The sequence below is a fragment of the Sceloporus undulatus genome, chromosome 5, assembly GCF_019175285.1.
Source record: "Sceloporus undulatus isolate JIND9_A2432 ecotype Alabama chromosome 5, SceUnd_v1.1, whole genome shotgun sequence".
Classification (NCBI taxonomy): Eukaryota; Metazoa; Chordata; class Lepidosauria; order Squamata; family Phrynosomatidae; genus Sceloporus; species Sceloporus undulatus.
Genome location: NC_056526.1, coordinates 142,939,419 through 142,961,422, shown reverse-complemented (window position 1 = coordinate 142,961,422; position 22,004 = coordinate 142,939,419). Strand labels below are relative to the sequence as shown.

The 22,004-nt window shown below is 37.2% G+C and overlaps 1 protein-coding gene across 1 annotated transcript in view; it reads left to right on the top strand.

Annotated features, from left to right (window-relative positions):
- Positions 1–22,004, top strand: part of GUCY1B1 (guanylate cyclase 1 soluble subunit beta 1) — a 66,962-nt gene that overhangs the window by 32,433 nt on the left and 12,525 nt on the right. The window contains exons 3-9 of the mRNA XM_042469514.1: positions 4,038–4,138; positions 4,387–4,505; positions 8,710–8,907; positions 19,373–19,603; positions 20,121–20,237; positions 20,458–20,591; positions 21,533–21,730. Of these exons, the coding sequence (XP_042325448.1) occupies positions 4,038–4,138; positions 4,387–4,505; positions 8,710–8,907; positions 19,373–19,603; positions 20,121–20,237; positions 20,458–20,591; positions 21,533–21,730 (1,098 nt within the window). The remainder of the gene's footprint in view (positions 1–4,037; positions 4,139–4,386; positions 4,506–8,709; positions 8,908–19,372; positions 19,604–20,120; positions 20,238–20,457; positions 20,592–21,532; positions 21,731–22,004) is intronic.

The following is a 22,004-nucleotide window of genomic DNA, read 5'->3' as shown; positions in this document are numbered from 1 at the left end:
CTGCTTTGAGTCACAGTGGAGATATGGTATTTCAAGATGCATGCGTCCTAAGAGTCCAGAAGTCGCACCAAAGCCATGCTCCAGCCCTAAGGACTGGAGCGTGGCTTTGTGTGGTTTCTGGACTCTTAGGACGCATGCATCATTGAATACCATATCTCCACTGTGACTCAAGCAGCTTTATTTTGGCTGTCTGTAACAGGCATAGCCACCTTTCATTCTTTCAACTTCATCTTCTGCCTTGCTTTTGTCAACAGCTTTGTGCATTCTTTTCAAATGCACTGTTCTTTGGCAAATGCAGTTTTTCCAGTTGTGAAGGAGCGAAACAAACCTCTTTTACTTTAATATTATACATGTAGATTTTTTCATATGAAAGCAGTTTTAACATGAACCATTTTGACATGAACTGTCCCAACCTGGGTAAGCAGCTTTATTTTGGCTGTCTGTAACAGGCCTCAGTTTTTTAATTGGTCTGTTTTAACTAGATCCCTTATGACTATGTGATCTGTATTATATTTAATGAAATATATCTATAAAGCTATTGTAGTTGTATTAATATGTGTTTTTCCTACAATGGGTATATGATGTGTTAATGGTTTAAATAAAAATAAATATGATGAAGAAGAAATAAAAACATGTAATCTGGTAACAGCTATTAAGAATACTAGTCTTCACAACAAGGAAGATTTAACTATGGAGAAGCAAGAACAGGGTATGGGTATTAGCTATACATTAAAAACTTCATAGATGTCTAAGTTTGGCAGTTAATGGAAATTAAAAATTATTTACTTCAGGTAGGTCACTCCCTCTGTTAGTATTGGTCTTATTTTCTAATGAAAAATACTACCCTTAGATATGTTTAGATTAAAAGGGGACACAAAGTACAATTTAGGAAGAACACGTTCATCAGCTTATCTCAGTGCTATAACTTCCATTGTAATGAAGTGCAGAGAAATTTTATAAAGACAAGCAGTTTTTAAGTGTGCTTTCTTGGTGTGCCTGTACTGTATTTTGGATCTGATAAGGGACAAATAAACAGAGGAAATGAGGTGTGACCCTGTGATGCATTTTCTGCATAGGGAGGAAACATTAAGCATATGTTCAACAGGATGAGTCTTTCAAGTCACTTGCTTTATTTTTAACTCCATCATTACTCTAGTTGTTTGTTCATATCTTTACTGCTGTATACCTGTCATTTGGAAATAGAGAAGACAGACCTTCACAATTTTTCTTTAATCTTAGAGAAATGTAAACACATAGTAGTGTTTAAAACTACCGTATATACTTGACTATCAGTCGAGAAATTTATACACCAAAATTGACCCTAAAATCCTGGGTTGACTTATATATGGGTCAATAACTAGTACTGTTCCACTCTTGGTGCCTCAAGGCATGCGTTTTTCAGTGTGTGTGTATGTGTGTGAAAGAGGTTCCCTGTCCGATTTGCAAGCCTTTTCTTCTCATGGAAGAAACTCCTCATTTAATACCACTTGCTTCCCTCTCCAGTCTGATGTGCAAGCCTCCTCTTTCCATTTAAGAATCACCTGATTTAACACCATTTGCTTCCCTTCTCAATTGGATGTTAAAACCTCTCCTCCAGCACCTGGGGAACTGTGTTTGGTGGATGAGAGAGGTCCAGAGAAGGAGAAGGCAGGATGGAAGTGGTATTTTCCCCCTTTCCATCCTTCGTTATAACCACCTAAGTTTTACCCTAGACTTATCCACAGGTCATACCAAAATCCATTATTTTGACCCTGAAACCTTCCCTTGACTTATACATGAGGTCGACTTGTATATGAGTATATACAGTATGTTTCTTGGTCTATGTCAGACTCAGGTCTAATTTGCATTGCAGATATAATGCAGTTTGACACCACTTTAACAGCCATGGCTCAGTGCTCTGGAATTTTGAGATTTGTAGTTTTGTGATAGCTTCAAGTAGTATAGATGGTGGAACATACTATACTTGGTTTCCCAGCAAAAGGAGAGCATATTTGTAAGAAAGGAAATGAATCTATGGGCCTGAACAGACAGGCCAAAATAAAGCTGCTTCGGGTCACTTTGGAGGTATGCTGTTTAAATGATGCATGCATCCTAAGAGGCTGGAAGCCATGCCAAAGCCATGCTTTGGCGCAGCTTCTGGCTTCTCGAGATGCGTGTATCCTTTAAACAGCATACCTCCAAAGTGACCCGAAGCAGCTTTATTTTGGCCTGTCTGTTTGGTCCCTATATGTCCCAGCCTCCCAAACTGCTGGTTCCCATAATTACAGTTTATTCCTTGCAGGTGGGAGTGACATGCTTTGCAGGGTTCATTGCTTCCTTGCCTTTCAGACTAAATGTTTACATGAATAAAACTGTAACTTTTCATGCCACTGTGCTGATTTATAAGGAGAAACAACAATGGAGGCAGGTGTGGAAGACTGCAAATATAGCTGGCTTAATATTTAACTGCATTTATTGTCGCCCTTGTTCTAACATCCTTTAAGAAATACAGTTATGGAACCAGTTACCACCTTCTTCCTTCCCTTTTCTTTCTTCTCATCCTCCTTGAGGAGGCTAAATTCATCATTGCTTGTGACTGAAATAATTTCTTCAAAAAATAAAAAGGGGAGGCACAATATCATTTTCTAATCGTCTAGAAACATTTCTTCCTTTTTTTCAGGATTATCACAGCTTCACATAAATATACTCCGGATGGTAACCTACCTTTAATTCTAAAAATAGTCATTTTCTTGACTAAATTAAAATAAAGGAGCACATAGCCAAAACAATATTAAAAGGACAGGGCTTTTTTCTTCTTTCTTTCTTTCTTTCTTTCTTTCTTTTTGTTGTACTGTGATGTCGCAAAGCATTAGTCATGTGTTCTGGTTAACCATAAAGCTATTTGAGAGTATATTTGCATTTTTGTTGAAATATATATTAAACCTAATTACTTTAACTATCAATAAAATGGAATTCTCATTGGGGTATGAAAACTCAGGGCGAAACAGACAGCCCTAATGGGGCAGCTTGGAGCTGCGCCATTTAAGGCTGGATTGGGGCTGCAGCAAACGCATAGTTGCCATAATTGTCCACTATTACCAGGGACAAAATGTGGAACAAATTCAAGAGCAAACTGTAGGACAACTGCAGGACAAAACTCAGCCCAATATGTAGGACATTTAAGAAAAATGGAGGACCTTAAATGTCCTACATTTTGGGCTTTGTTTTGTCCTGCAGTTGTCCTACAGTTTGGTCTTGAATTTGCCCTACATTTATCCCTGGTAATTGTGGACAATTATGGCAACCCTAAATCCAGCCAGCTTCCAACCCAAATAGGAGTTGATTTTTTTTTGAGGGGGGGGAGCTGCCCCTTTGTCTCTAGAGCCAGCTTTTTGCTGGCTCTGGGGCAAGTGGCATCTAAACGCCTCACCCCTGAGTCACCCAGAAGCCGTCAGCATGTCATCGCCAGCATGAATTCTTGGCAGCTTGGGGAGTGACATGTCTAAACGTCACACTTCTAAGCTAGCGTGAAGCTGGCTTAATGCAGTCGTGTGTTTCAGCCCTCGCACAATGCAAACAATTTCTAACCTAGTAGCTGAGGGTTAATACATAATGATATTAAAACATGATTCCAAAGTGAATTTATACATATAAAATTTCATTCTCATTCAATGTAAGCTTGAAAATCAACTCAGATTCTAATATTGTCTATTTCTCATGCCAATAAAGAATGTTCTGTATCAATAATGTACATAACACCTGACCCTTCCTTCCTTAAATTTTAATAAATAGGTAAATTTCAGAATTTCAAACACAGACCAATATTAAAATTCCTGTGATATTATTTTGAGGGCTTCCAGTTAATATTTTAACTGCTGATATGAAATGAAATTTCACTTCCCCAATTTAATTCCGGTATCATTTAAATGATATAAAACTAATATTTTTCTTACTCCTACCACTTTCCGGTTTTTTCACTTACTAAGTAAGCACTGATAACTCTGAATATTTGGACGCATTCACCCATATGCATCTTTGTTTCATATCTTTTTTTCTAGGCGGGAGGCCCAATTGGATGAAGAAGGGCAGTTTCTAGTCAGAATTATTTACGATGATTCCAAAACATATGATTTGGTTGCTGCAGCAAGCAAAGTTCTTAGTAAGTAAATCATGTTTTCCTTCAGGGTTAATTCTGAAGAAAACCTGAAGCTCAAGCAATTAGGATATCATGTTCCTTGATTTCCTTTGGGTGTTGCTTGTCTTGTTCATTTTAAAATTTGCCATGTCTGCTCTCCTAATCTTATATTAACATTATTAGAAAGCAACAAATGTGGTATGTTAGCTCAGTAAAGGAAGTGGGCTCTTGATATCTTCAAACTATCAAAAATGCGTTCATGTTTTCTCTAGACCTTAATGCTGGAGAAATCCTTCAGATGTTTGGGAAAATGTTTTTCGTGTTTTGCCAAGAATCTGGTTATGACACCATCCTGCGTGTGTTGGGTTCAAATGTCCGAGAATTTTTGCAGGTAAGTGATCTGTGACAGACCATCAGTGGTTGGATTCTGATGTAAAGTCAACATGAACAGCATGCTAAATAATTTATTTAGAAGCAAGTCCCCCTGTGTTCAGCAGGTCTTACTTCCATACAAGTGCACACAGGATCATCTCAGAAATCCGGTTTAACCTGATTTTATTACCCTTTATGTATTTTGATTAATCAGGAAAGAAATAGGATTGTCTTTATTTGTATTGATGAGATTTTGAAGAATCTTAAACTGATTAATTATCCAGAATCAATTACTTTGTGTCCTTGTAGATACAGTATTACTGATGTATTCATAATACAAAATTGCTGAAAGGCTCCAAGCTGACTAGGATCCCAGAATTTATATGTCCATGTCAATAACTATGCATGGACTGAACAAACATTTCAAAGCTGTAGCAGGCATACTTATACTTTTTCAACTTTTAAGTATTGGAATGACTTTTATTTAAAGAATACACCTTTAGTTCAAGGATACAAACGTGAGAAACCTATCTGGAAAGCAAGTAAAAGGAGACAATTAAAAATAATTTGTCTTTTTAAAAGATGTAATTTCTCCTTTCTGTATAATGGGAAGCTGAAAATATTACTAATGCAACATGTAAATGTAAGGCAGCTAGTAGATAAGTGCAATTTGAGAAATCCCAAGAGAGTCTTTCACATGATTACTGCCCCTAAAATCAATCAAACACAAAGTGGTGGTTAATCTAAGATACTTTAGGGAGTGCTTTATTTGCCTACTCATATTTTTAAAATAGCAACAGAGAGTATGTTTCTTGACATTTTATAGCACTCAGAAAAGAACCACACAGAGAAAATGTCCATCAATATGTCTATATATTTTAACTAACTGTAATTTTAAAATTGTGCTGTACTCCCGCCTCAATCCGCAGGGATATATATAAATTATTATTATTATTATTATTATTATTATTATTATTATTATTATTATTATTATTATTGTTGTTGTTGTTGTTGTTGTTGTTGTTGTTGTTGTTATTGTTGTTATTGTTGTTGTTGTTGTTGTTGTTATTATTATTAAATATACCAATAGCTAATGAAAGTTATATTTTGACCCACAGCTCCTATAATCTTCTGTAGCCATGCTGGTTGGGAGATTCTGGGAGATGTAGTGTCAGGGGAATGTTGCCTTCAGTAACAAACGTTACATCTGTCCTGTATACTGTATCTTATTTTAAAATAATGGAGATCCTATTCTTTAACATTCATCATATACACTGGCATAATGACAAACTGCATCTGCTTAAATTTCCACCATCTAAACATCTATTAAAAGTGCAGGAGCACCCCCCCCCCCCCACCAACATATCCCAGTGTTTTACTTAAATAGGTGAATCTGTGGTGTATTTAGAACTGGGGGAAGTTACTTTGTGTTTTTCCTCATTTTCTGTCAAATGTGAAAGCCTTAGGCTATCACAGTACCTACTGAGAAGCGTCATTTACTATTTTTTTGGCAGCCAGTTAAATGCTTTGTGATATTTTAGCCATTCCCTGATGCAACTGTGTTATACTTTCTGTAAGGGTGTAAGACACACTTTTCCACTCCAACCAACCAACCAATCGCCACTGTTCACAATCTTCATAGAATATTGTATCGGGAATATATTATCTTGTAGATACTTCATTGCCCCAATTGCTTCCTCAGCAATTTGAACCTACTATTTGCCATCCTTGCTAATAACTGTTACATCAACCTGATTCAAGACTTCTGACTGCTTGTGAATTTTGCTCCCCTTTTAATACTTTTTGACTGAAAAGCAGTATTAGTGCTGCTGTACTCTGTCTCTGCTACCATTTGCTTATATGGGAAAATGGAACTAGAAATGGTGGTTTTAATGGACAAATGGTAATAGTGCATCTATCTTGTCCCTTGCAATTTCCCTATCAGTTTCCCTTTTTCACTAAAATTGGGCCCAGACAGACAGGCCAAAATAAAGCTGCTTTGGGTCACTTTGGAGGTATGCGGTTTAAATGCTGCATGCATCCTAAGAGGCCAGAAGCAATGCCAAAGCAACGCTCCAGGCCTAAGGACTGGTGCACAGTTTTGGCGCAGCTTCTGGCCTCTTAAGATGCATGTGTCATTTAAATTGCATCCCTCCAAAGTGGCCCAAAGCAGCTTTATTTTGAACTGTCTGTATGGGCCCATAGTCAGGAGGCATGTCTTTACTGTATATACTCATGTGTAAGTCTAGAAATTTTAGTCAATAAGTTAACCCAAAAACCCTAATTCAACTTATCCATGGGTCAGTGGAAGTACTGTACTTTGACTCTTATCAAAAAGGGACCATCCCCTGGTGAAAGGCAAGAGTGTAACTTGTTATGAAACCACTGTCCCCCTTCTGCTCTGTCATTCATCCAGTCCTTAGTGTGAGTGCTAACATTTATGCCTGCTGGAATTTTATAAGTTCTTTGCCATTGTTTGCTTCACCCTTAAGATCCTTTGCTTCATAATTTTGGTTCTAAAACCTGCCTTCGATTTATACATGAGATTGACTTATAGTTGAGTATATATGGTATATTTTCTGCAAACAGCCTCTTTTGTCCATTAGAAAGAGTTGTTGGAAGGAGGTATCTTCCCCTGCTTGCTCCAAAAGTTTAAGCATATTTGGCTGTAGTTTGATAAAATTGTTGTTATCTTCTTTCAAATCAACTCTGTCTTAGGGCCTGAACAGACAGGCCAAAATAAAGCTGCTTCGGGCCACTTTGGAGGTATGCTGTTTAAAAGATACATGCATCTTAAGAGGTCCTAAGCTGTGGCAAAGCTGCACTCCAGTCTTTAGGATTGGAGCATGGCTTTGGTGCAGCTTACGGCCTCCTAGGATGCATGCATCATTTGAACAGCACACATCCAAAGTGGCCTGAAGCAGCTTTATTTTGGCCTGTCTGTTCAAGCCCTTAGAGTGACACCATCATAGGCTTTTCTAGATAAGTTTTATTCAGAGGTTTGCCATTGCCTTCCTGTAATACCAAGAGGGTATGGTTTGCTCAAAGTCACACAATGGACTTCCATGGCTGGAGTCCTAATCTAATATTCAAGCTACTATACCACTTTGGCTCCCTTCCCTATACAGACTGAAAAATATAATTTTGTGTAAAATTCATCAGCAAAAGTTGCAAGCAAGGAATCCTTGGGGAGAGGCGGTAAGAAATAATAGTAATCCTATATTAACTTTATTTATAGACACACATACACACATAATACCCCCACAATAATCTGATGTGTGCATGTTTGTGTGTGTAATTATACCACACATTTCATATTGTAATTCATGTGTGGAAGGTGTTCAAACCTTTGGTTTTCTTCTAAACCACCTATCCACCTACCCATCCAGACACACACCATTTAATGTATGCCTTATAACTTGAATTTTAATCTTGCTTTAGATAGAATCTTTTCCTTTATTTGCTGAGTTTTTAAATGTCTTTGGTGCTCTTGTTGTATTCTTGCATGTATTCCTTTTGGTTGCATTTAATTTCAGAAGAAGGTAAAAAAAATAGAGAAACTATCAGCTCAATGAAAACATAAAGCAAATAAGTTTTCAGATGATGTTCTAGGCTGTGTACAGCCTCAGGAATTAATTTACTAGACACTCATTTCCTTCATAAATCTCCCTAGAGATGAAGCAGCTGTTGAGAGTTTTCATAACTCATGGGAAATGAAGTCCAAAGCTGTTTAGAGAGTTTTGAGGATCTGCAGATGCTAACAGAGAGCATGATAAATCTTGCACTTTTAAAACCTCTTCATTCTTCAATACAGAACAACATCTAAGCAGTAACTAATATGGCATTAGACTGTATCAAAGGAGTAATGGGGAAGTAATGCTTGACCTATTGGGTGAAAAGTCAGATTTGGTACAAATATTCTTCAAGATGTTATGTTGCTTTTGGTTCCTTTTTGTTATTAGTGGATCTGGAGAATGAATAGTTTTGGGTACGAGATTGGAATTTTCTTCACTTGTTTCCTTATAATTTCAGCTTTTAGTTCCAGATTTGTTAAATTTTCCCACAATTTGTTTTTAATCTGCTATCCTTAATTGTGTTTTAAAGGTGTTTATAAGCATCAACCATATTGTTTGTATTTATCTCTCCATGGGCATAGATCTCTACTGAAAATGATAAGAGTATTAGATTCTAATTTTTTCCTGTTTTAAATAATTTCGTTGCAGAACCTTGATGCTCTGCATGACCATCTTGCCACAATATACCCAGGCATGCGTGCCCCTTCCTTTAGATGCACTGATGCAGAAAAAGGGAAGGGACTCATTCTGCATTACTACTCAGAGAGAGAAGGTCTCCAGGATATTGTCATTGGGATCATTAAAACAGTTGCTCAGCAAATCCATGGCACAGAAATAGATATGAAGGTAAGATTTGAAGTTAAGTCAATTCTTAATCATGTTTACCTTACAGTTATTTATTTTGTAGGTTTTCCTACTTATTACATTAAAAAAAACAACCTTCCCAAATTGCCATACAATTTTCCCATTGTTAAACACATAAAACATGGTGACATGTAAACCTCCCCACGACTCTGTTATTTAAAAATCTTAGAATTTGATTTATATTTGATTTGCTAAATAACTAGTACAAAAGCATAGAGAAAAGGAGGTTAAAGAATATATGAACAAAAATGAGAATGATTAGGAATAGAAGCACTCAAAACTAAATAGAATACCACAATGTTATTTCATTGTTTTAATGTTGTTATATTGTTTTAATACTTTTTAAACTTGTTTTTAGCCTTGAATTTGTTTTAATTATTGTAGTGATTAAATTCTATTTTAATATACTATTTTTGTATGTTTTTAACTGTGTGGTGTTTTTTAATGCTGTAAGCCACCCTGTGTCCCAGCTTTGGGAGAAGGGCGGGATATAAATAAATATAACAACAACAACAACAACAACAACAACGTACATTTCTATATTCCTGTTCATTGGTTATCCATATTGGATGTAAATATCATTCTCATTTATATATATTGTTTATATATTTTTTAATATCCTTTTCTTTATGTTTTTGTAATGGTCTTTTCTGGTTCATGTATCTGTCATAGAGGCTTTTCCCTTCGATATTTGTTTATTTATTAAATAATACCAACAGTGGACATTTCATATTCTTCCATGCTCACAATTTGGACTTCTTTCACATGGGATGTTACTTTTCATGGGTATCTACTTACGGCATTTTGTCAGTTCAGCACAACTCACCATTGTGGAACATAGATTTGTTTGTGCTGGAGAAGTCAGCCCAAATGGCAGCAACAAAGCTAAGGCTGCATCTTCACTGCATGCAGTTTGACACTGCTTTTAACTTCCATGGCTCAGTGGAATCCTGGGATTTGTCATTTCATTTCATTTATAAGTTGCCTTTCTCCCTGAAGGAATCCAAGGCGGGCCACAGATTTAAGTATACCTAACAGAGTTATATTAACTCTGAATCAAATAAACTGTGATTTGAGGATTTCAGTGTTAACAAGAGGGGTGTGCATGATAATAAGTGTGGCTGGAACAGATAATTTTGAACAGGACTTGTAGCACTCTTTAGTTCTCAAGGACTGTTATTTCAGGAATAGAGATGGGATAAAGTCATGACTCCTCATCTTCCTTCTTCATTCAATTGCCTGCCCCAATAGAATACTAGTGGACTGAAATTCCCTATGTAGCATAAAGGGAATTCTGCATATGCTCAAGCCCCATTTAAATGAATGGGGCTTATGCATGCAGCGGTGCGTGTGTGCCATTATCCCTTCCAGGGCGCGCTTGCTTTTTTTCTGCAGCAGCTTTCAGCATATGCTGAAAGCTGTGTAAGGCGCCCGTATATAACGCGGGTGCACTGTAATACTAAATTCCAGCTTTTAAAAACAAGGAAAACAAACAAACTGCATTTCCAGAAAATACAAAGATAGGGAGCTCTGAACATTTTGAACCCTCAAAATGACAAATTGGTGTAATAAATTGTATAGTTTTCTGTGGGTTTTCTGGGCTTTGTGGCCACATTCTGGAAGAATTTATTCCTTACGTTTCTCCTGCATTTGTGGCTGGCAACTTCAGAGGGCCACAGGTGCAGGCAAAATCTCGGGAACCAATTCTTCCAGAATGCGACCACATAGCCCAGAAAAACTACAGGAAACTACAAACACCAGCCATGAAAGCTTTCAAGTTCATAAGTAGATAAATAGATACTGCTTCATTGGGAAGATAACAGCATTCTGTGCAGTCATGCTAGCCACATGACTGTGGGGTCATCTTTGGCAACGCTGGCTCCCTCAGCTTGGCAACCGATGAGCACACCCCCCCCCTTACAGTCGGACATGATTTGACAATCACATCAAAGAGGAAACTTTACCTTTAAATAATCAAAACCCAATGTTTTATTGCTTTGTAACTTTACAAAATGTGGTGCAGTTGCTAATATGAGAGAATGTGTGTAATCTGTTAAATCATAGTGTATGACAAAGGAGAGAACATGTGGAAGACCTGAAACACTTCTGCAGAAGAACTTGTAGATCATAAGGCTAGATTTTATACACTACATTAATTGTATGTCATGGGAGACAACTATGATTAAATCAGATGACAGTCTGCCACAAACACAGAGGTCATGTAGAAGCATGCTTAACATCTCAAGCCAGAAAGTTGTGACATGTACTGTAGAGAAGTAAAAACCTCTAAAGGTACTTGTCAGTTTGATGCAGAAGCAAATTTTTTCAAACTAGCTGTGTTCTAAGAGAATAAGACATTAAAGGGGAAGGCATTATTCTGTATCTGAACAAAATTTGCAGAATGCATCTCTGGTGGCATTTGATGAAACTTTCCATTGCATTCTGTCATTTTAAAAGCTGCCATTGATTTAAACTGCAATAACTGAGGACAGAGTTATATTTAGATTGGAGCTTTGTCCCAGTTGTCTAAGCCAGAGACATAACAGATTTTCAGATGGAATTGGCTTCACTTGCTTTGATATAAAAAATAGTACTTACATGAGCAAGTAATACTAATGCTAATACTGCTAGTGTTAGTACTAGTAGTTGTACTATTAGTAGTTAACAAGATTGTGAACTCTGGGTGTGATGTGTGCCTTCAAGACATTTCCAACTTATGGCTGGTCTATTTTTAGCAGCAGTGAAATGTAATTTCAATAAATTAATCCATGACTGCTCTATTCAGATTTGCTTGTTCCACATGGTTTTCACACCAGTAGCATGTGCATATACTGCAAAAATGTTGGAGAGCAGCATGTTGATAAATAGTTACATTATTTATACCATGCTGTTGGGCTGCTCCAAATGACATAATGGGCCTGCATGTATGCCCCAATGTTAAGACTCAGGGCCTGAACAGACAGGCCAAAAATAAAATAAAATAAAATAAAATAAAACTGCTTTGGGTCACTTTGGAGGTATGCTGTTTAAATGCTGCATGCATCCTAAGAGGTTGGAAGCCACGCCAAAGTCACGCTCCAGTCCTAATGTGTAATTTAAATAGCATACCTCAAAAGTGACCCAAAGCAGCTTTCTTTTGGCCTGTCTGTTTGGGCCCTGAGTTCCCTGCCTTCATTCCTGGCTTTTTGGTACAAGCAGAACACTGTACTAGCACTGGCAGGGAATGGGGAGAAATGAATGTTTTAAAGGCCTCTTCACACAATAGCATTAAAAAACAAAGCAAAAACAACAAAAAACCACCCACCTCCTCTAGCAATGTTTATTATGAAATTTATCTCCCTGCCTGGAGACACCGAGAAGCACAACAGTTTCTTGGTATTTCAGCCAGTGCCCTGAAATATGACAACCCTAACAAACATTCTGATGGGGAGAGCCTTTTAATCATTGCTAATAGATCATAAAAAACTGTGGATCACTCTTAAAGAAATGGGTGTGCCACAACATCTGATGCATAACCTGTATTCAGGACAAGAGGCTACTCTGAGGACAGAATACAGTACAAAGAAAAGAAATGGTAATTGGTGAGTTCAGGCAAAGCTGCAAATCTGTTTAACTTGTATACTGAACATATAATATGTTAAGCCTGGAGGAAGGAGGCGTGAAAATGGGAGGAAGGAACATCAGTAATTTTAAGATATGCGGATGACACCATACTGCTAGAAGAAAATAGCAAAGACTTGGAACAGTTACTGAAGAAACTCAAGGAAGAAAGTGAAAAGGCAGGTTTAGAGCTGAACATTAAGAAAACAGAAATGGTGACCACAGATGATTAAAATAACTTTTTTAAAAAGATGATGAAGACATAGAAATAGTTCATGATTTTCCATACCTTGGCTCAGTCATTAATCAGAATGAAGACTGCAGTCAAGAAGTCAGAAGGCTAGAACTTGGAGGAGCAACTATGAAGGAACTACACAAAATCCTGACATGTAAGGATATATAATTGAATACTAAAGTTAGGGTTGTCCATGCCATCCTATTTCCAATTTCTGTCTATGTATGTTTGTGACAGCTGGACAATGAGAAAGCTGATAGGTAAAAAATAAACTCATTTGAAATGGGTGCTAGTGAAGAGTTCTGTGGATACACTGCTAAAAAGATAGATAAAAGGGTTATAAAGCAAATCAAGGCTGACTCTTTCTAGAAGCCATGATGACTAAACTGAGACTGTTATACTTTGGATATATTGTATGAGAAGACACAACACACTAGAAAAGACAATAATGCTTAGTATGGTGAAGGCAGGAAAAGAAAAGGATCACATGCCAGATAGATTCAGTCTAGGAAACAATACAGCTCTGAGTCTTTAAGACATGGGGGTGGTTGATAATAGTTAACTTGGAGGTCTCTCATTCATAGGGTCTCCATAAGTTGAAGTTGATCATACAGAGGATAACAACAAATACCTGAAATGCACCGGATTCTGTCTGATCTTGGAAGCTAAGCAGGGTCCATCCTGGTTAGTACTTGGAAAGGAGACTGCCAATGAATACCAGATGCTTTAGGCTATATTTCAGAGGAAAGAACTGACAAAAGTATCTCTTGAGTATTCCTTGCCTAAGAAAACCGTATGAAATTCATGGGGTTGCCAGAAGTGGACAGGTTACTTAAAAGCACATAGATACATACAGTATAATTTTGAAGTCCTATATAAACCAGTTCAAAACTCTTGATTTCCTGTTGAAGTTACTTTTCATATAGCTGAGCAGAAGCATCTACTAAGCTGCAAATCGTGGAAGGCAGAATCTGCTAGATACCTATAGAATCATAGAATCATAGAGTTGGAAGAGACCGCAAGGGCCATCCAGTCCAACCCCCTGCCATGCAGGAAATCCAGATCAAAGCATCGTCGACAGATGGCCATCCAGCCTCTGTTTGAAGACCTCCAAGGAGGGAGACTCCACTACACTCCGAGGAAGTGTGTTCCACTGTGGAACAGCCCTTACTGTCAGGAAATTCCTCCTAATGTTGAGGTGGAATCTCTTTTCCTGTAGCTTGCATCCATTGCTCCGGGTCCTAGTCTCTGGAGCAGCAGTCTCTTTGAAACCTCTTTGAAACCTGAAGAGCAATTTGTCTTAATTTTTACTGGTGTTACCATGGTGAAGGAGTTCGAAGATATGGCTGGTTGACGTCACTTGCTAGCTAGGTCCGCAGGTGGAAACAAATCCCAACTTTATTCCTGGCTGTGTCTCTGTTGGTGATGCTCTTTCATTTACTAAGTATTTCATAGTCTTGCTGCTTAATAAAACCACCTAAATGGCAGAACACATGGAATGTGGGGGAGCTGGTTTGCTTGTTTTACTCTATTTTCAATGAAGATAAGTTACCTAGGTATTCTTGTTCTGGTTTATATCTTACCATCACCTTTGGGTACCATGTTCTCTATTGATTTAGAAGCTTTGTCAAATTAAAAATGAAGAGAATGGCTATCATTTCAAGAGGATGAAGTAAATGTGAAAATGATTATATTCTATATCTGGAAGAGAGGACCTTTTTTGGCCAAATTCTAATTTGGAAAGGGTCTTGAACAGACCGGATTCCAGATTCCAGTCTGTTCAAGGTTGGAAACAGGTTGGGATCAAAAGAAGTAATGAATTCAGATAAGATTGTTAACATTTTCCTACAAAACATACAAAGCACAGTTCACTGTATGTCTGTTCACTTTAGAGGTGAGCTCAAGTACAGCATCTTCCATGCAACACACAGCTCACTTTTTTACACAACATTTTTATTGAACTATTGACTGTAACAAAGAAACCAAACAGGAGTGTTAGCTCCTAAATAAATACATAAATAAATAATCCAGCATTTAGGCCTTATTGCAGTGTTTAAGAATTTGGCAACATTAACAGTGACAGAAGGAAGATTTCCGTTTAAACATCCTTTCAAAGGGCTTCATCAGATCTACTTGGAAACCATTCTAGAACAAGGCTGCAGTATTCTATTTCTCACACCCTTGTGAAAACAACAATACAGACACATGTGAGGAATGGTCTCAACAGCTCCTGAACTACATGGACCAAAATCAATGGCCGCAGGTATTTACTAAAAATAGCCTTTCTTCATCACAGACAGCATAGCACTGACCCTTGCCAGAAGAAATGTTCTTCTGTGTTTAGGCTGTGACAACCTAGAGAGTTCATGAATTACTGGAAGAAACTAGAGGGGGCCAGAGGTGATGGGGACAGAGTTAATATATTCTGTCTGTCAGAATCTCCAGCTGGCTCAAAAATCTGGAATACAAGCTATTATGCCTGTGCAGCTAAACACTTGGTGAAGCAGGGACATCTTTTGTGGTAGGTTTTATCTCCCAAGAGGAGATATGTAGGTCTTTCAAAATGGCCCAATAACAGAGGGCATTGCCACAGGTCAAGATTATTAGTGAGCATCAACTCACTTCCAGATTAAGAATTGGTTCAGTTACACATTTAGGAGTACCCAAAAGATAAACTTAATGCATATCTGCTCAAGAGCGAATCCAAGTATAGCAGTTTCCCAGGCTGACGGTTCTAGTTCATCTCTATCCAACAGCATCCTCTGCTCTGCTCCAGTCAGCAGTCAAAAAACAGAAAAAGTGTGCAGGCTGACCAGGGAAACCTTCTGGGTCAGAAGTTCTTCAATCCTGTTCAGAAGGACGGCTGTACTCCAACAACTCCCACCATCCCTGACCATTGGCTGTGCTGGAAGGCAATAATGGAGTTAGAGACCAAACATGGGCATGGACACACTCAGAGGTTTTCCATTACTATTTGACAGTTTTGATAACAAACTGAAGGAGAAATGGGAAGATTTCAATGGGAACAAATACTGTAATTAAGAATGATTAAGAGAAGCCTTCCCAAACCTTTCCCCCTCCAAATATTTGGGCTGCAGCTCCCATCCTCTCCAATTAACATGACCAGTATTTAGTAGGACCACAGCACTTGAAATCCAAAACATCTGGATGGCACCAAACTTAGGAAGACATTTAGATATGCATTTGGAATGCATTTTTGAATTTAACTTGGGTTGTTCTCTATATCACACATTAACATATTTCAAGGTAAAATACTTTTAACATGGTAATCCACGCATACAGTGGATATTCTGTTAAGCCTACCACTTCTTATAACAAACACAACTAAATTCTGTCTATTTTTTCTTGTCCATGATAAATAAATGCTTTAAAATGTTTTCATTGATTTCAGTTTCACTTTTGCTCAGGCACCTATTTCTTTCTCCATTTTCTGACTCATATTTTTTGTTCCCCTGCTCTGTCACAATTGCCCTTCTTAGTGCTGACTGACACTAATTTTCATTCCAAGCGAGTGCTGCGAATGACAGTTGCAACTGTGCTATTATTGACACACATTCACTCTGAAAAGGATAGGAGAATGGCGGAGTATTTCAGTGAAACTAAATGAAACTAGATGGGTTTTCTGAAACTATGCAGACTTAGCTGTAGTGTCATCCTATTGACTTTCCGTACTAGGCAATTTCACAAGTTAAATGGCAGATAGACAGTGCTGTTACTTTTACTTTTTCTCTGTCTTTATGTAGGGGTTTTTATAATGTTTGGTGTCTTCATTATGCTTGTTTTCTCGCATTACATTTTCAATTTTAACTTGTTATTGCTGAGAAAACCCAAGTGTCTCTGGATGGAAAGAGAACCTAATTCATCACTTATAATAAGCAATATTCGCTAATGTAAACATTTCCGCTATTTTGCTTTGTTTTGATAAGTGCTGTAAGTCAGTTAACCTGTAAATAAATTGGTTAACCTCCATATCCGTCAGTAAAAGAAGGAACATTAACAGGTTACCCACTTAATGAGGCAGCAGACTTTTTTTTATGTAAAGTTTTTTTCCTGAAATAATTAAGAGTTGAGGCTGGCAGGCACCATTTTAGAAGCAGCTTTTATCTTGCCCCTCCACATACCTTCTAAAATGGTGTCTGTTCTGATATATGACGTTGTTTAAAAGCTATGAAATTATACAGTAATTATTTCTTCAATATAATTTTTATTAATATGAAAACTGATGCTGATTTAAGTCTCCTGATCACTTAATTGATGAAAACTTATACATTAATTTTACTAAAATTTCTATAATTCTTAATTTTAATGGGTTATTAAAACAGGAGTGGAAAAAGAATTAGCTTTCTCCAAGCAGTTATGTCTTGCTATTTGGAGATTTATAAATATTACTAGAAGATGAATTACTTGGTGTCAAATCCTTTGTGTGGTTTCTTGTAGTCAAACCAATGAGAATCACATAGAGTGCCATAAGAACATGTGACTGAATCACTTGCTTAAATAACAGTGAGACGCAGGTAGAACTAGAATTCAGAAACAGCTGTGCAAATCTAGAATATCAGTATGCAAAGGAATCTTGTAGCACCTTGGAGACTGAGCAAAAGAAGTTGTAGCATAAGTTTTCATAGATTTGGTCTATTTTCTCAAATGTAGCACTAGTTCATTTAATTTTAGAACTGGCCTTGTATGTTAATTTCTGAAAACCTTGTCAGATGTTTTATCTCATACAACCAAATAGCCACAATAATTAATTGCAAAGCTGGTTTGTGTCCAGATTGCTGTTTGTGCATGCCAAAGCATGCCTGTTTGTATAGGAACGTATCACTAATTTCTTCCTTTTCCTCCAACTCTTGTCCTCCTTTCAAATCTCCTCCAAGTGATCGGAAAAGCTTCCCCAGCACTCAGATATATGCATGGAAGATGGAGGCCATAGCCAGGGAAAAAGTCATTAGGAAGTCTCAATATAGAAATATAGAAATCTGCTGCCAAATGCTTTTTTCTTTGTGGTTACTGTTTACTGTTTTATTCAAAGCAAGAATTATATTATACTAGTTATTTCAAAAAGCAAATCCACTATTCCTATCTATAACAATTCCCCTTCCTCAGACATTATTTTCAGCCCTTTATTGTACGTATGGTTAACATTTTTCAGTCTGAAGGCCAAATGAGGTCTGGGAAGAATGTTCTGGATCACATTTCAGCAGTGATTAGAGCTAAAGGCACAGGCCCAAATCTATGTAGGTGGCTCCTATGTAATTTTTACCAATTTAGACATTTTCTCATGAAGCAGAAAAAGGGAAGCTTGGTTCTCAGAATGCCTGTTGAGGAGTAAGTTCCATTTTGATAGATTCCTAACCTTTAAATGGGCTACGATATCCAATGCCAACAGTGGTAAAGGCTGCTTTCTGTTGAATGATTCTTTAATAATGGTTTGCTGTGCTTTTGCCTCTTATTCTGAATTAGAATATTAGAAACCATTTTTTGAAAAACAGTGTAGAAATAATATGAATAAATATGCAAATAATCAAGTGAACCAAATAATCAAGAATGGCAGCAGAAAGCAGAATGATGTCATTGCAGTTTAAAATGGTTGAAAATTATAAACTGAACTCTATGTTGAGATTAAATAATTATAAATAAATCCAATTTCTCCTATTAAAATCCTTAATTCATATGTAATTGAACTGTGGGTCCAAGGAGAAAATTCTGATAATTGGGGTATCAGTCTAGGTGGCAGAAATAATCCAATGTAAATAAATTGAAGACACACAGTAACAACAACAACAATGGAGTGAGAGGCAAGTAATATCGGAGCATCATGGGAATGACAACTGCCATGTTTTGAGGTCGATTTTAGCTTATTAAGGACTTCATCAACCCTGGTGACCTCTATCCACTAAACATGGTCCTTTTCGTTGTTGCTGTGTGCTTTCAAGTCATTTCTCACCTATGGTGACCCTAAGGCGAACCTATCGTGGGGTTTTCTTGGCAAGCTTTGTTCAGAGGAGGTTTGCCATTGCTTTCCCCTGAGGCTGAGAGCATGTGACTTGCCCAAGGACATCCAGTGGATTTCATGGCCAAGCCGTGAAACGAACCCTGGTCTCCAGAGTCCAACATTCAAACCACTATTTTTGCTGAACTGAGAATTGTTGAGTAAAGTCTGAGGAAACCTCAGAAGGCCTCAGATTTTCAAGCTCTCATGACATTGAAGTCATCACGTCATGTCAAGGCATAAAGTCTTCAATCTGGATAAACATAGCATCCCTTAAAGTTTTACTTTGGATCAGCTATAAGTTTCATTCTCATCTACTGCTTTATTACACAACGGGGCAAACAGGATTTAAACAAGAGTTAAACAGGAAATGTCATGTGATAAACATCAGGTATTTCCTGTTTAACTCTCATTTAACTCTTGTTTAAATCCTGTTTGCCCCCTAGTGTGATAAAGCAGCTAGAATGATTATCAGTCTGGATACTCAAATCGAGTACCAAAATAAGGAAATGGTTTTGAAATTCAAGAGGAACTCTTTTTATCCTCTGGAGAATAATGAGTAAAAAGGCTTATAATTTGTCTGTATTTCTTTCCATGTTCAGGTTATTCAGCAAAGAAATGAAGATTGTGATCATATTCAATTTTTAATTGAAGAGAAGGAGTCTAAGGAAGAGGATTTTTATGAAGACTTGGACAGATTTGAAGAGAATGGCACCCAAGAGTCACGAATTAGCCCGTATACTTTTTGCAAGGCTTTCCCTTTTCACATTATATTTGACAGAGATCTAGTTGTCACTCAATGTGGCAATGCAATATATAGAGTCCTTCCACAGGTGAGAATTTTTCTTTTCCCCTTTCATCTTCTCACAACATTATTCTCATGTATTACAAACCATTGCTTTATAGTGATTTTGTGCATATCCTGTGTAAGCTAATAATTTGTATTATCTTGAACTGTATTACTTGCTGTTACAAAAAACAACACCCACACACATTTATGCCTTCATTTAATTGAACGTTTGTTTGCATCACAAACTTCTCTTTCAACAGCCACCAATTTTTTGAAATTGCTTTGTTACTTTAACATCTATTAGCATTGCAAAATACCTACTATATTCTGAAAGAAGAGTAAACATTCTCTGTCTAGTATACTGCCATCACATTCCCCACCCATCAAAATACAACGTTTTACTAAAATCCAGAACCAAAGAAGTGGAACCAACTTTCAAAATTGTGCTTACAAATTAACACACCAGAGGGAGACAGAATGTAATCCCTATGTAATCACTATCACTGACCATAAATAATTCCAGATTTTTAACTGAAATTCATGTTTTACAACTCTTTCAGCTCCAGCCAGGATACTGCAATCTACTGTCAGTATTTTCATTGGTTCGGCCTCATATTGACATTAGTTTCCATGGAATCCTCTCACATATCAACACAGTTTTTGTGCTGAGGAGCAAGGTAATTAATACTGTTCACCCAAAATGTTTCAGTAAGTAGTCCGGCTTTAATGGGATGAACAACAGAATCTCACACCTTTATTTTGAAATAATGGGGAAAACACAATTTTCTTTACTTCTTGATGTGTTTCTAGTTAACACATTAAATAGCTTGTAAGGAGCATAGGAAAGCATATACACTCATCATTGAGCTGAAGTTATACTTTCTGTTTTCTTACAAGGAAGGGCTATTGGATGTGGAAAAGTTGGAATGTGAAGATGAGTTAACTGGTACAGAAATCAGCTGCTTGCGGCTCAAGGGTCAAATGATCTACTTACCTGAAGCAGATAGTATTCTCTTTCTTTGTTCTCCCAGGTAAGTGAACAGAATTTCTGTGAATTGCATTATTACTAAAACTAGTGTTTTAAGAATCCAACAGTCATGATGCAAGCAGTGTGTACACGTCCACTCATTTTGCTTTGAAATACATATATTTGAGGGCTCTTAATTTTGATTAGAGCAGCAGTGCTTGGTGAAGAAGTATTTAATCTTGTCCTGTCTGCATTTGAAATTGAAATTGTTACCACACCCAACTAGTCTGATGGAAATCCAGCCATGGAACATCCCATTTATTTTGCTGTTTCATGTGAACATTTTCTGGACACTGTTCTTTTACTATAGCAATGCTAATCCACTGATTGTTGATGGACATATTAAGCTGTGTATCTTTGCTTCCTCTTTTCTGTAATGCCTATTGCAACTCAAACAGTAAAATAATGATTGATTTTCATCTCATTTCTTTAGCCAGTAGGTAAATTCACATTGGAGTGTGTTGCATCAGTTGATACATATTTTTTCTACTAACTCTAACTAGTTTAAAAAAGTAGTATATAAAGGTATGGTCAATCCTCATCCTAGGCAGTAAGGTAGGAAAGTGGATATTAAAGTTACGAGGCAAAAAAGATAGTTACTTTTTGGCAATTTTAAATACTTCCAAAATAATGTTTGTTTTTCTGTCCCTCCATATGATTGACCCTAAGGTAACTGTATGATGGGCTTTTCTTGACAAGATTTATTCAAAGGGGTTTTGCCTTTGCCTTCCTCTCAGGCTAAGGGAATAGGACACCCAGGGTCACTTTGGGTTTCAGGGCAAAGCACAAATTTTAACCATGGTCTCCAGAATTGTAGTCCAGTTTTCAAACCATTACACTATACCGGTTCTCCCAGAATAACATAATCAGTAATATTTATGCCAGTGTAGATCAAATCTTCTCAAACATTTTACTATTGCCTTTAACTGTCTTCTTGTATTACAGTGTGATGAATTTAGATGATTTAACCAGAAGAGGGCTGTACTTGAGTGACATTCCACTGCATGACGCCACCCGTGACTTGGTCCTTTTGGGGGAGCAGTTTAGAGAGGAATACAAACTAACACAAGAATTGGAGATACTAACAGACAGGCTTCAGCACACATTAAGAGCACTGGAAGATGAAAAGAAAAAGACAGACACGTAAGACTAAAACTACAGTTTTAAGTAAGAATAAGAAAATAGTAAAAAGACATTTTCAGTCTTCTTGTCCTGTATGTTTGAAGATTCACAACTTCGTTTGTTTCTGCATTATCCAATGACATATAAATGGTAACCGCCAAAATGAACAGGAGGTGTAGCCTTTCCCATTAATGACAAAGAACAGCTAAAGCCAGCCAACAGTTTTTTCAACCATATAAACTAGGGGGGAACATTTATGCTCATCCATTCCATTACTGATGAGAGGCACCAATTC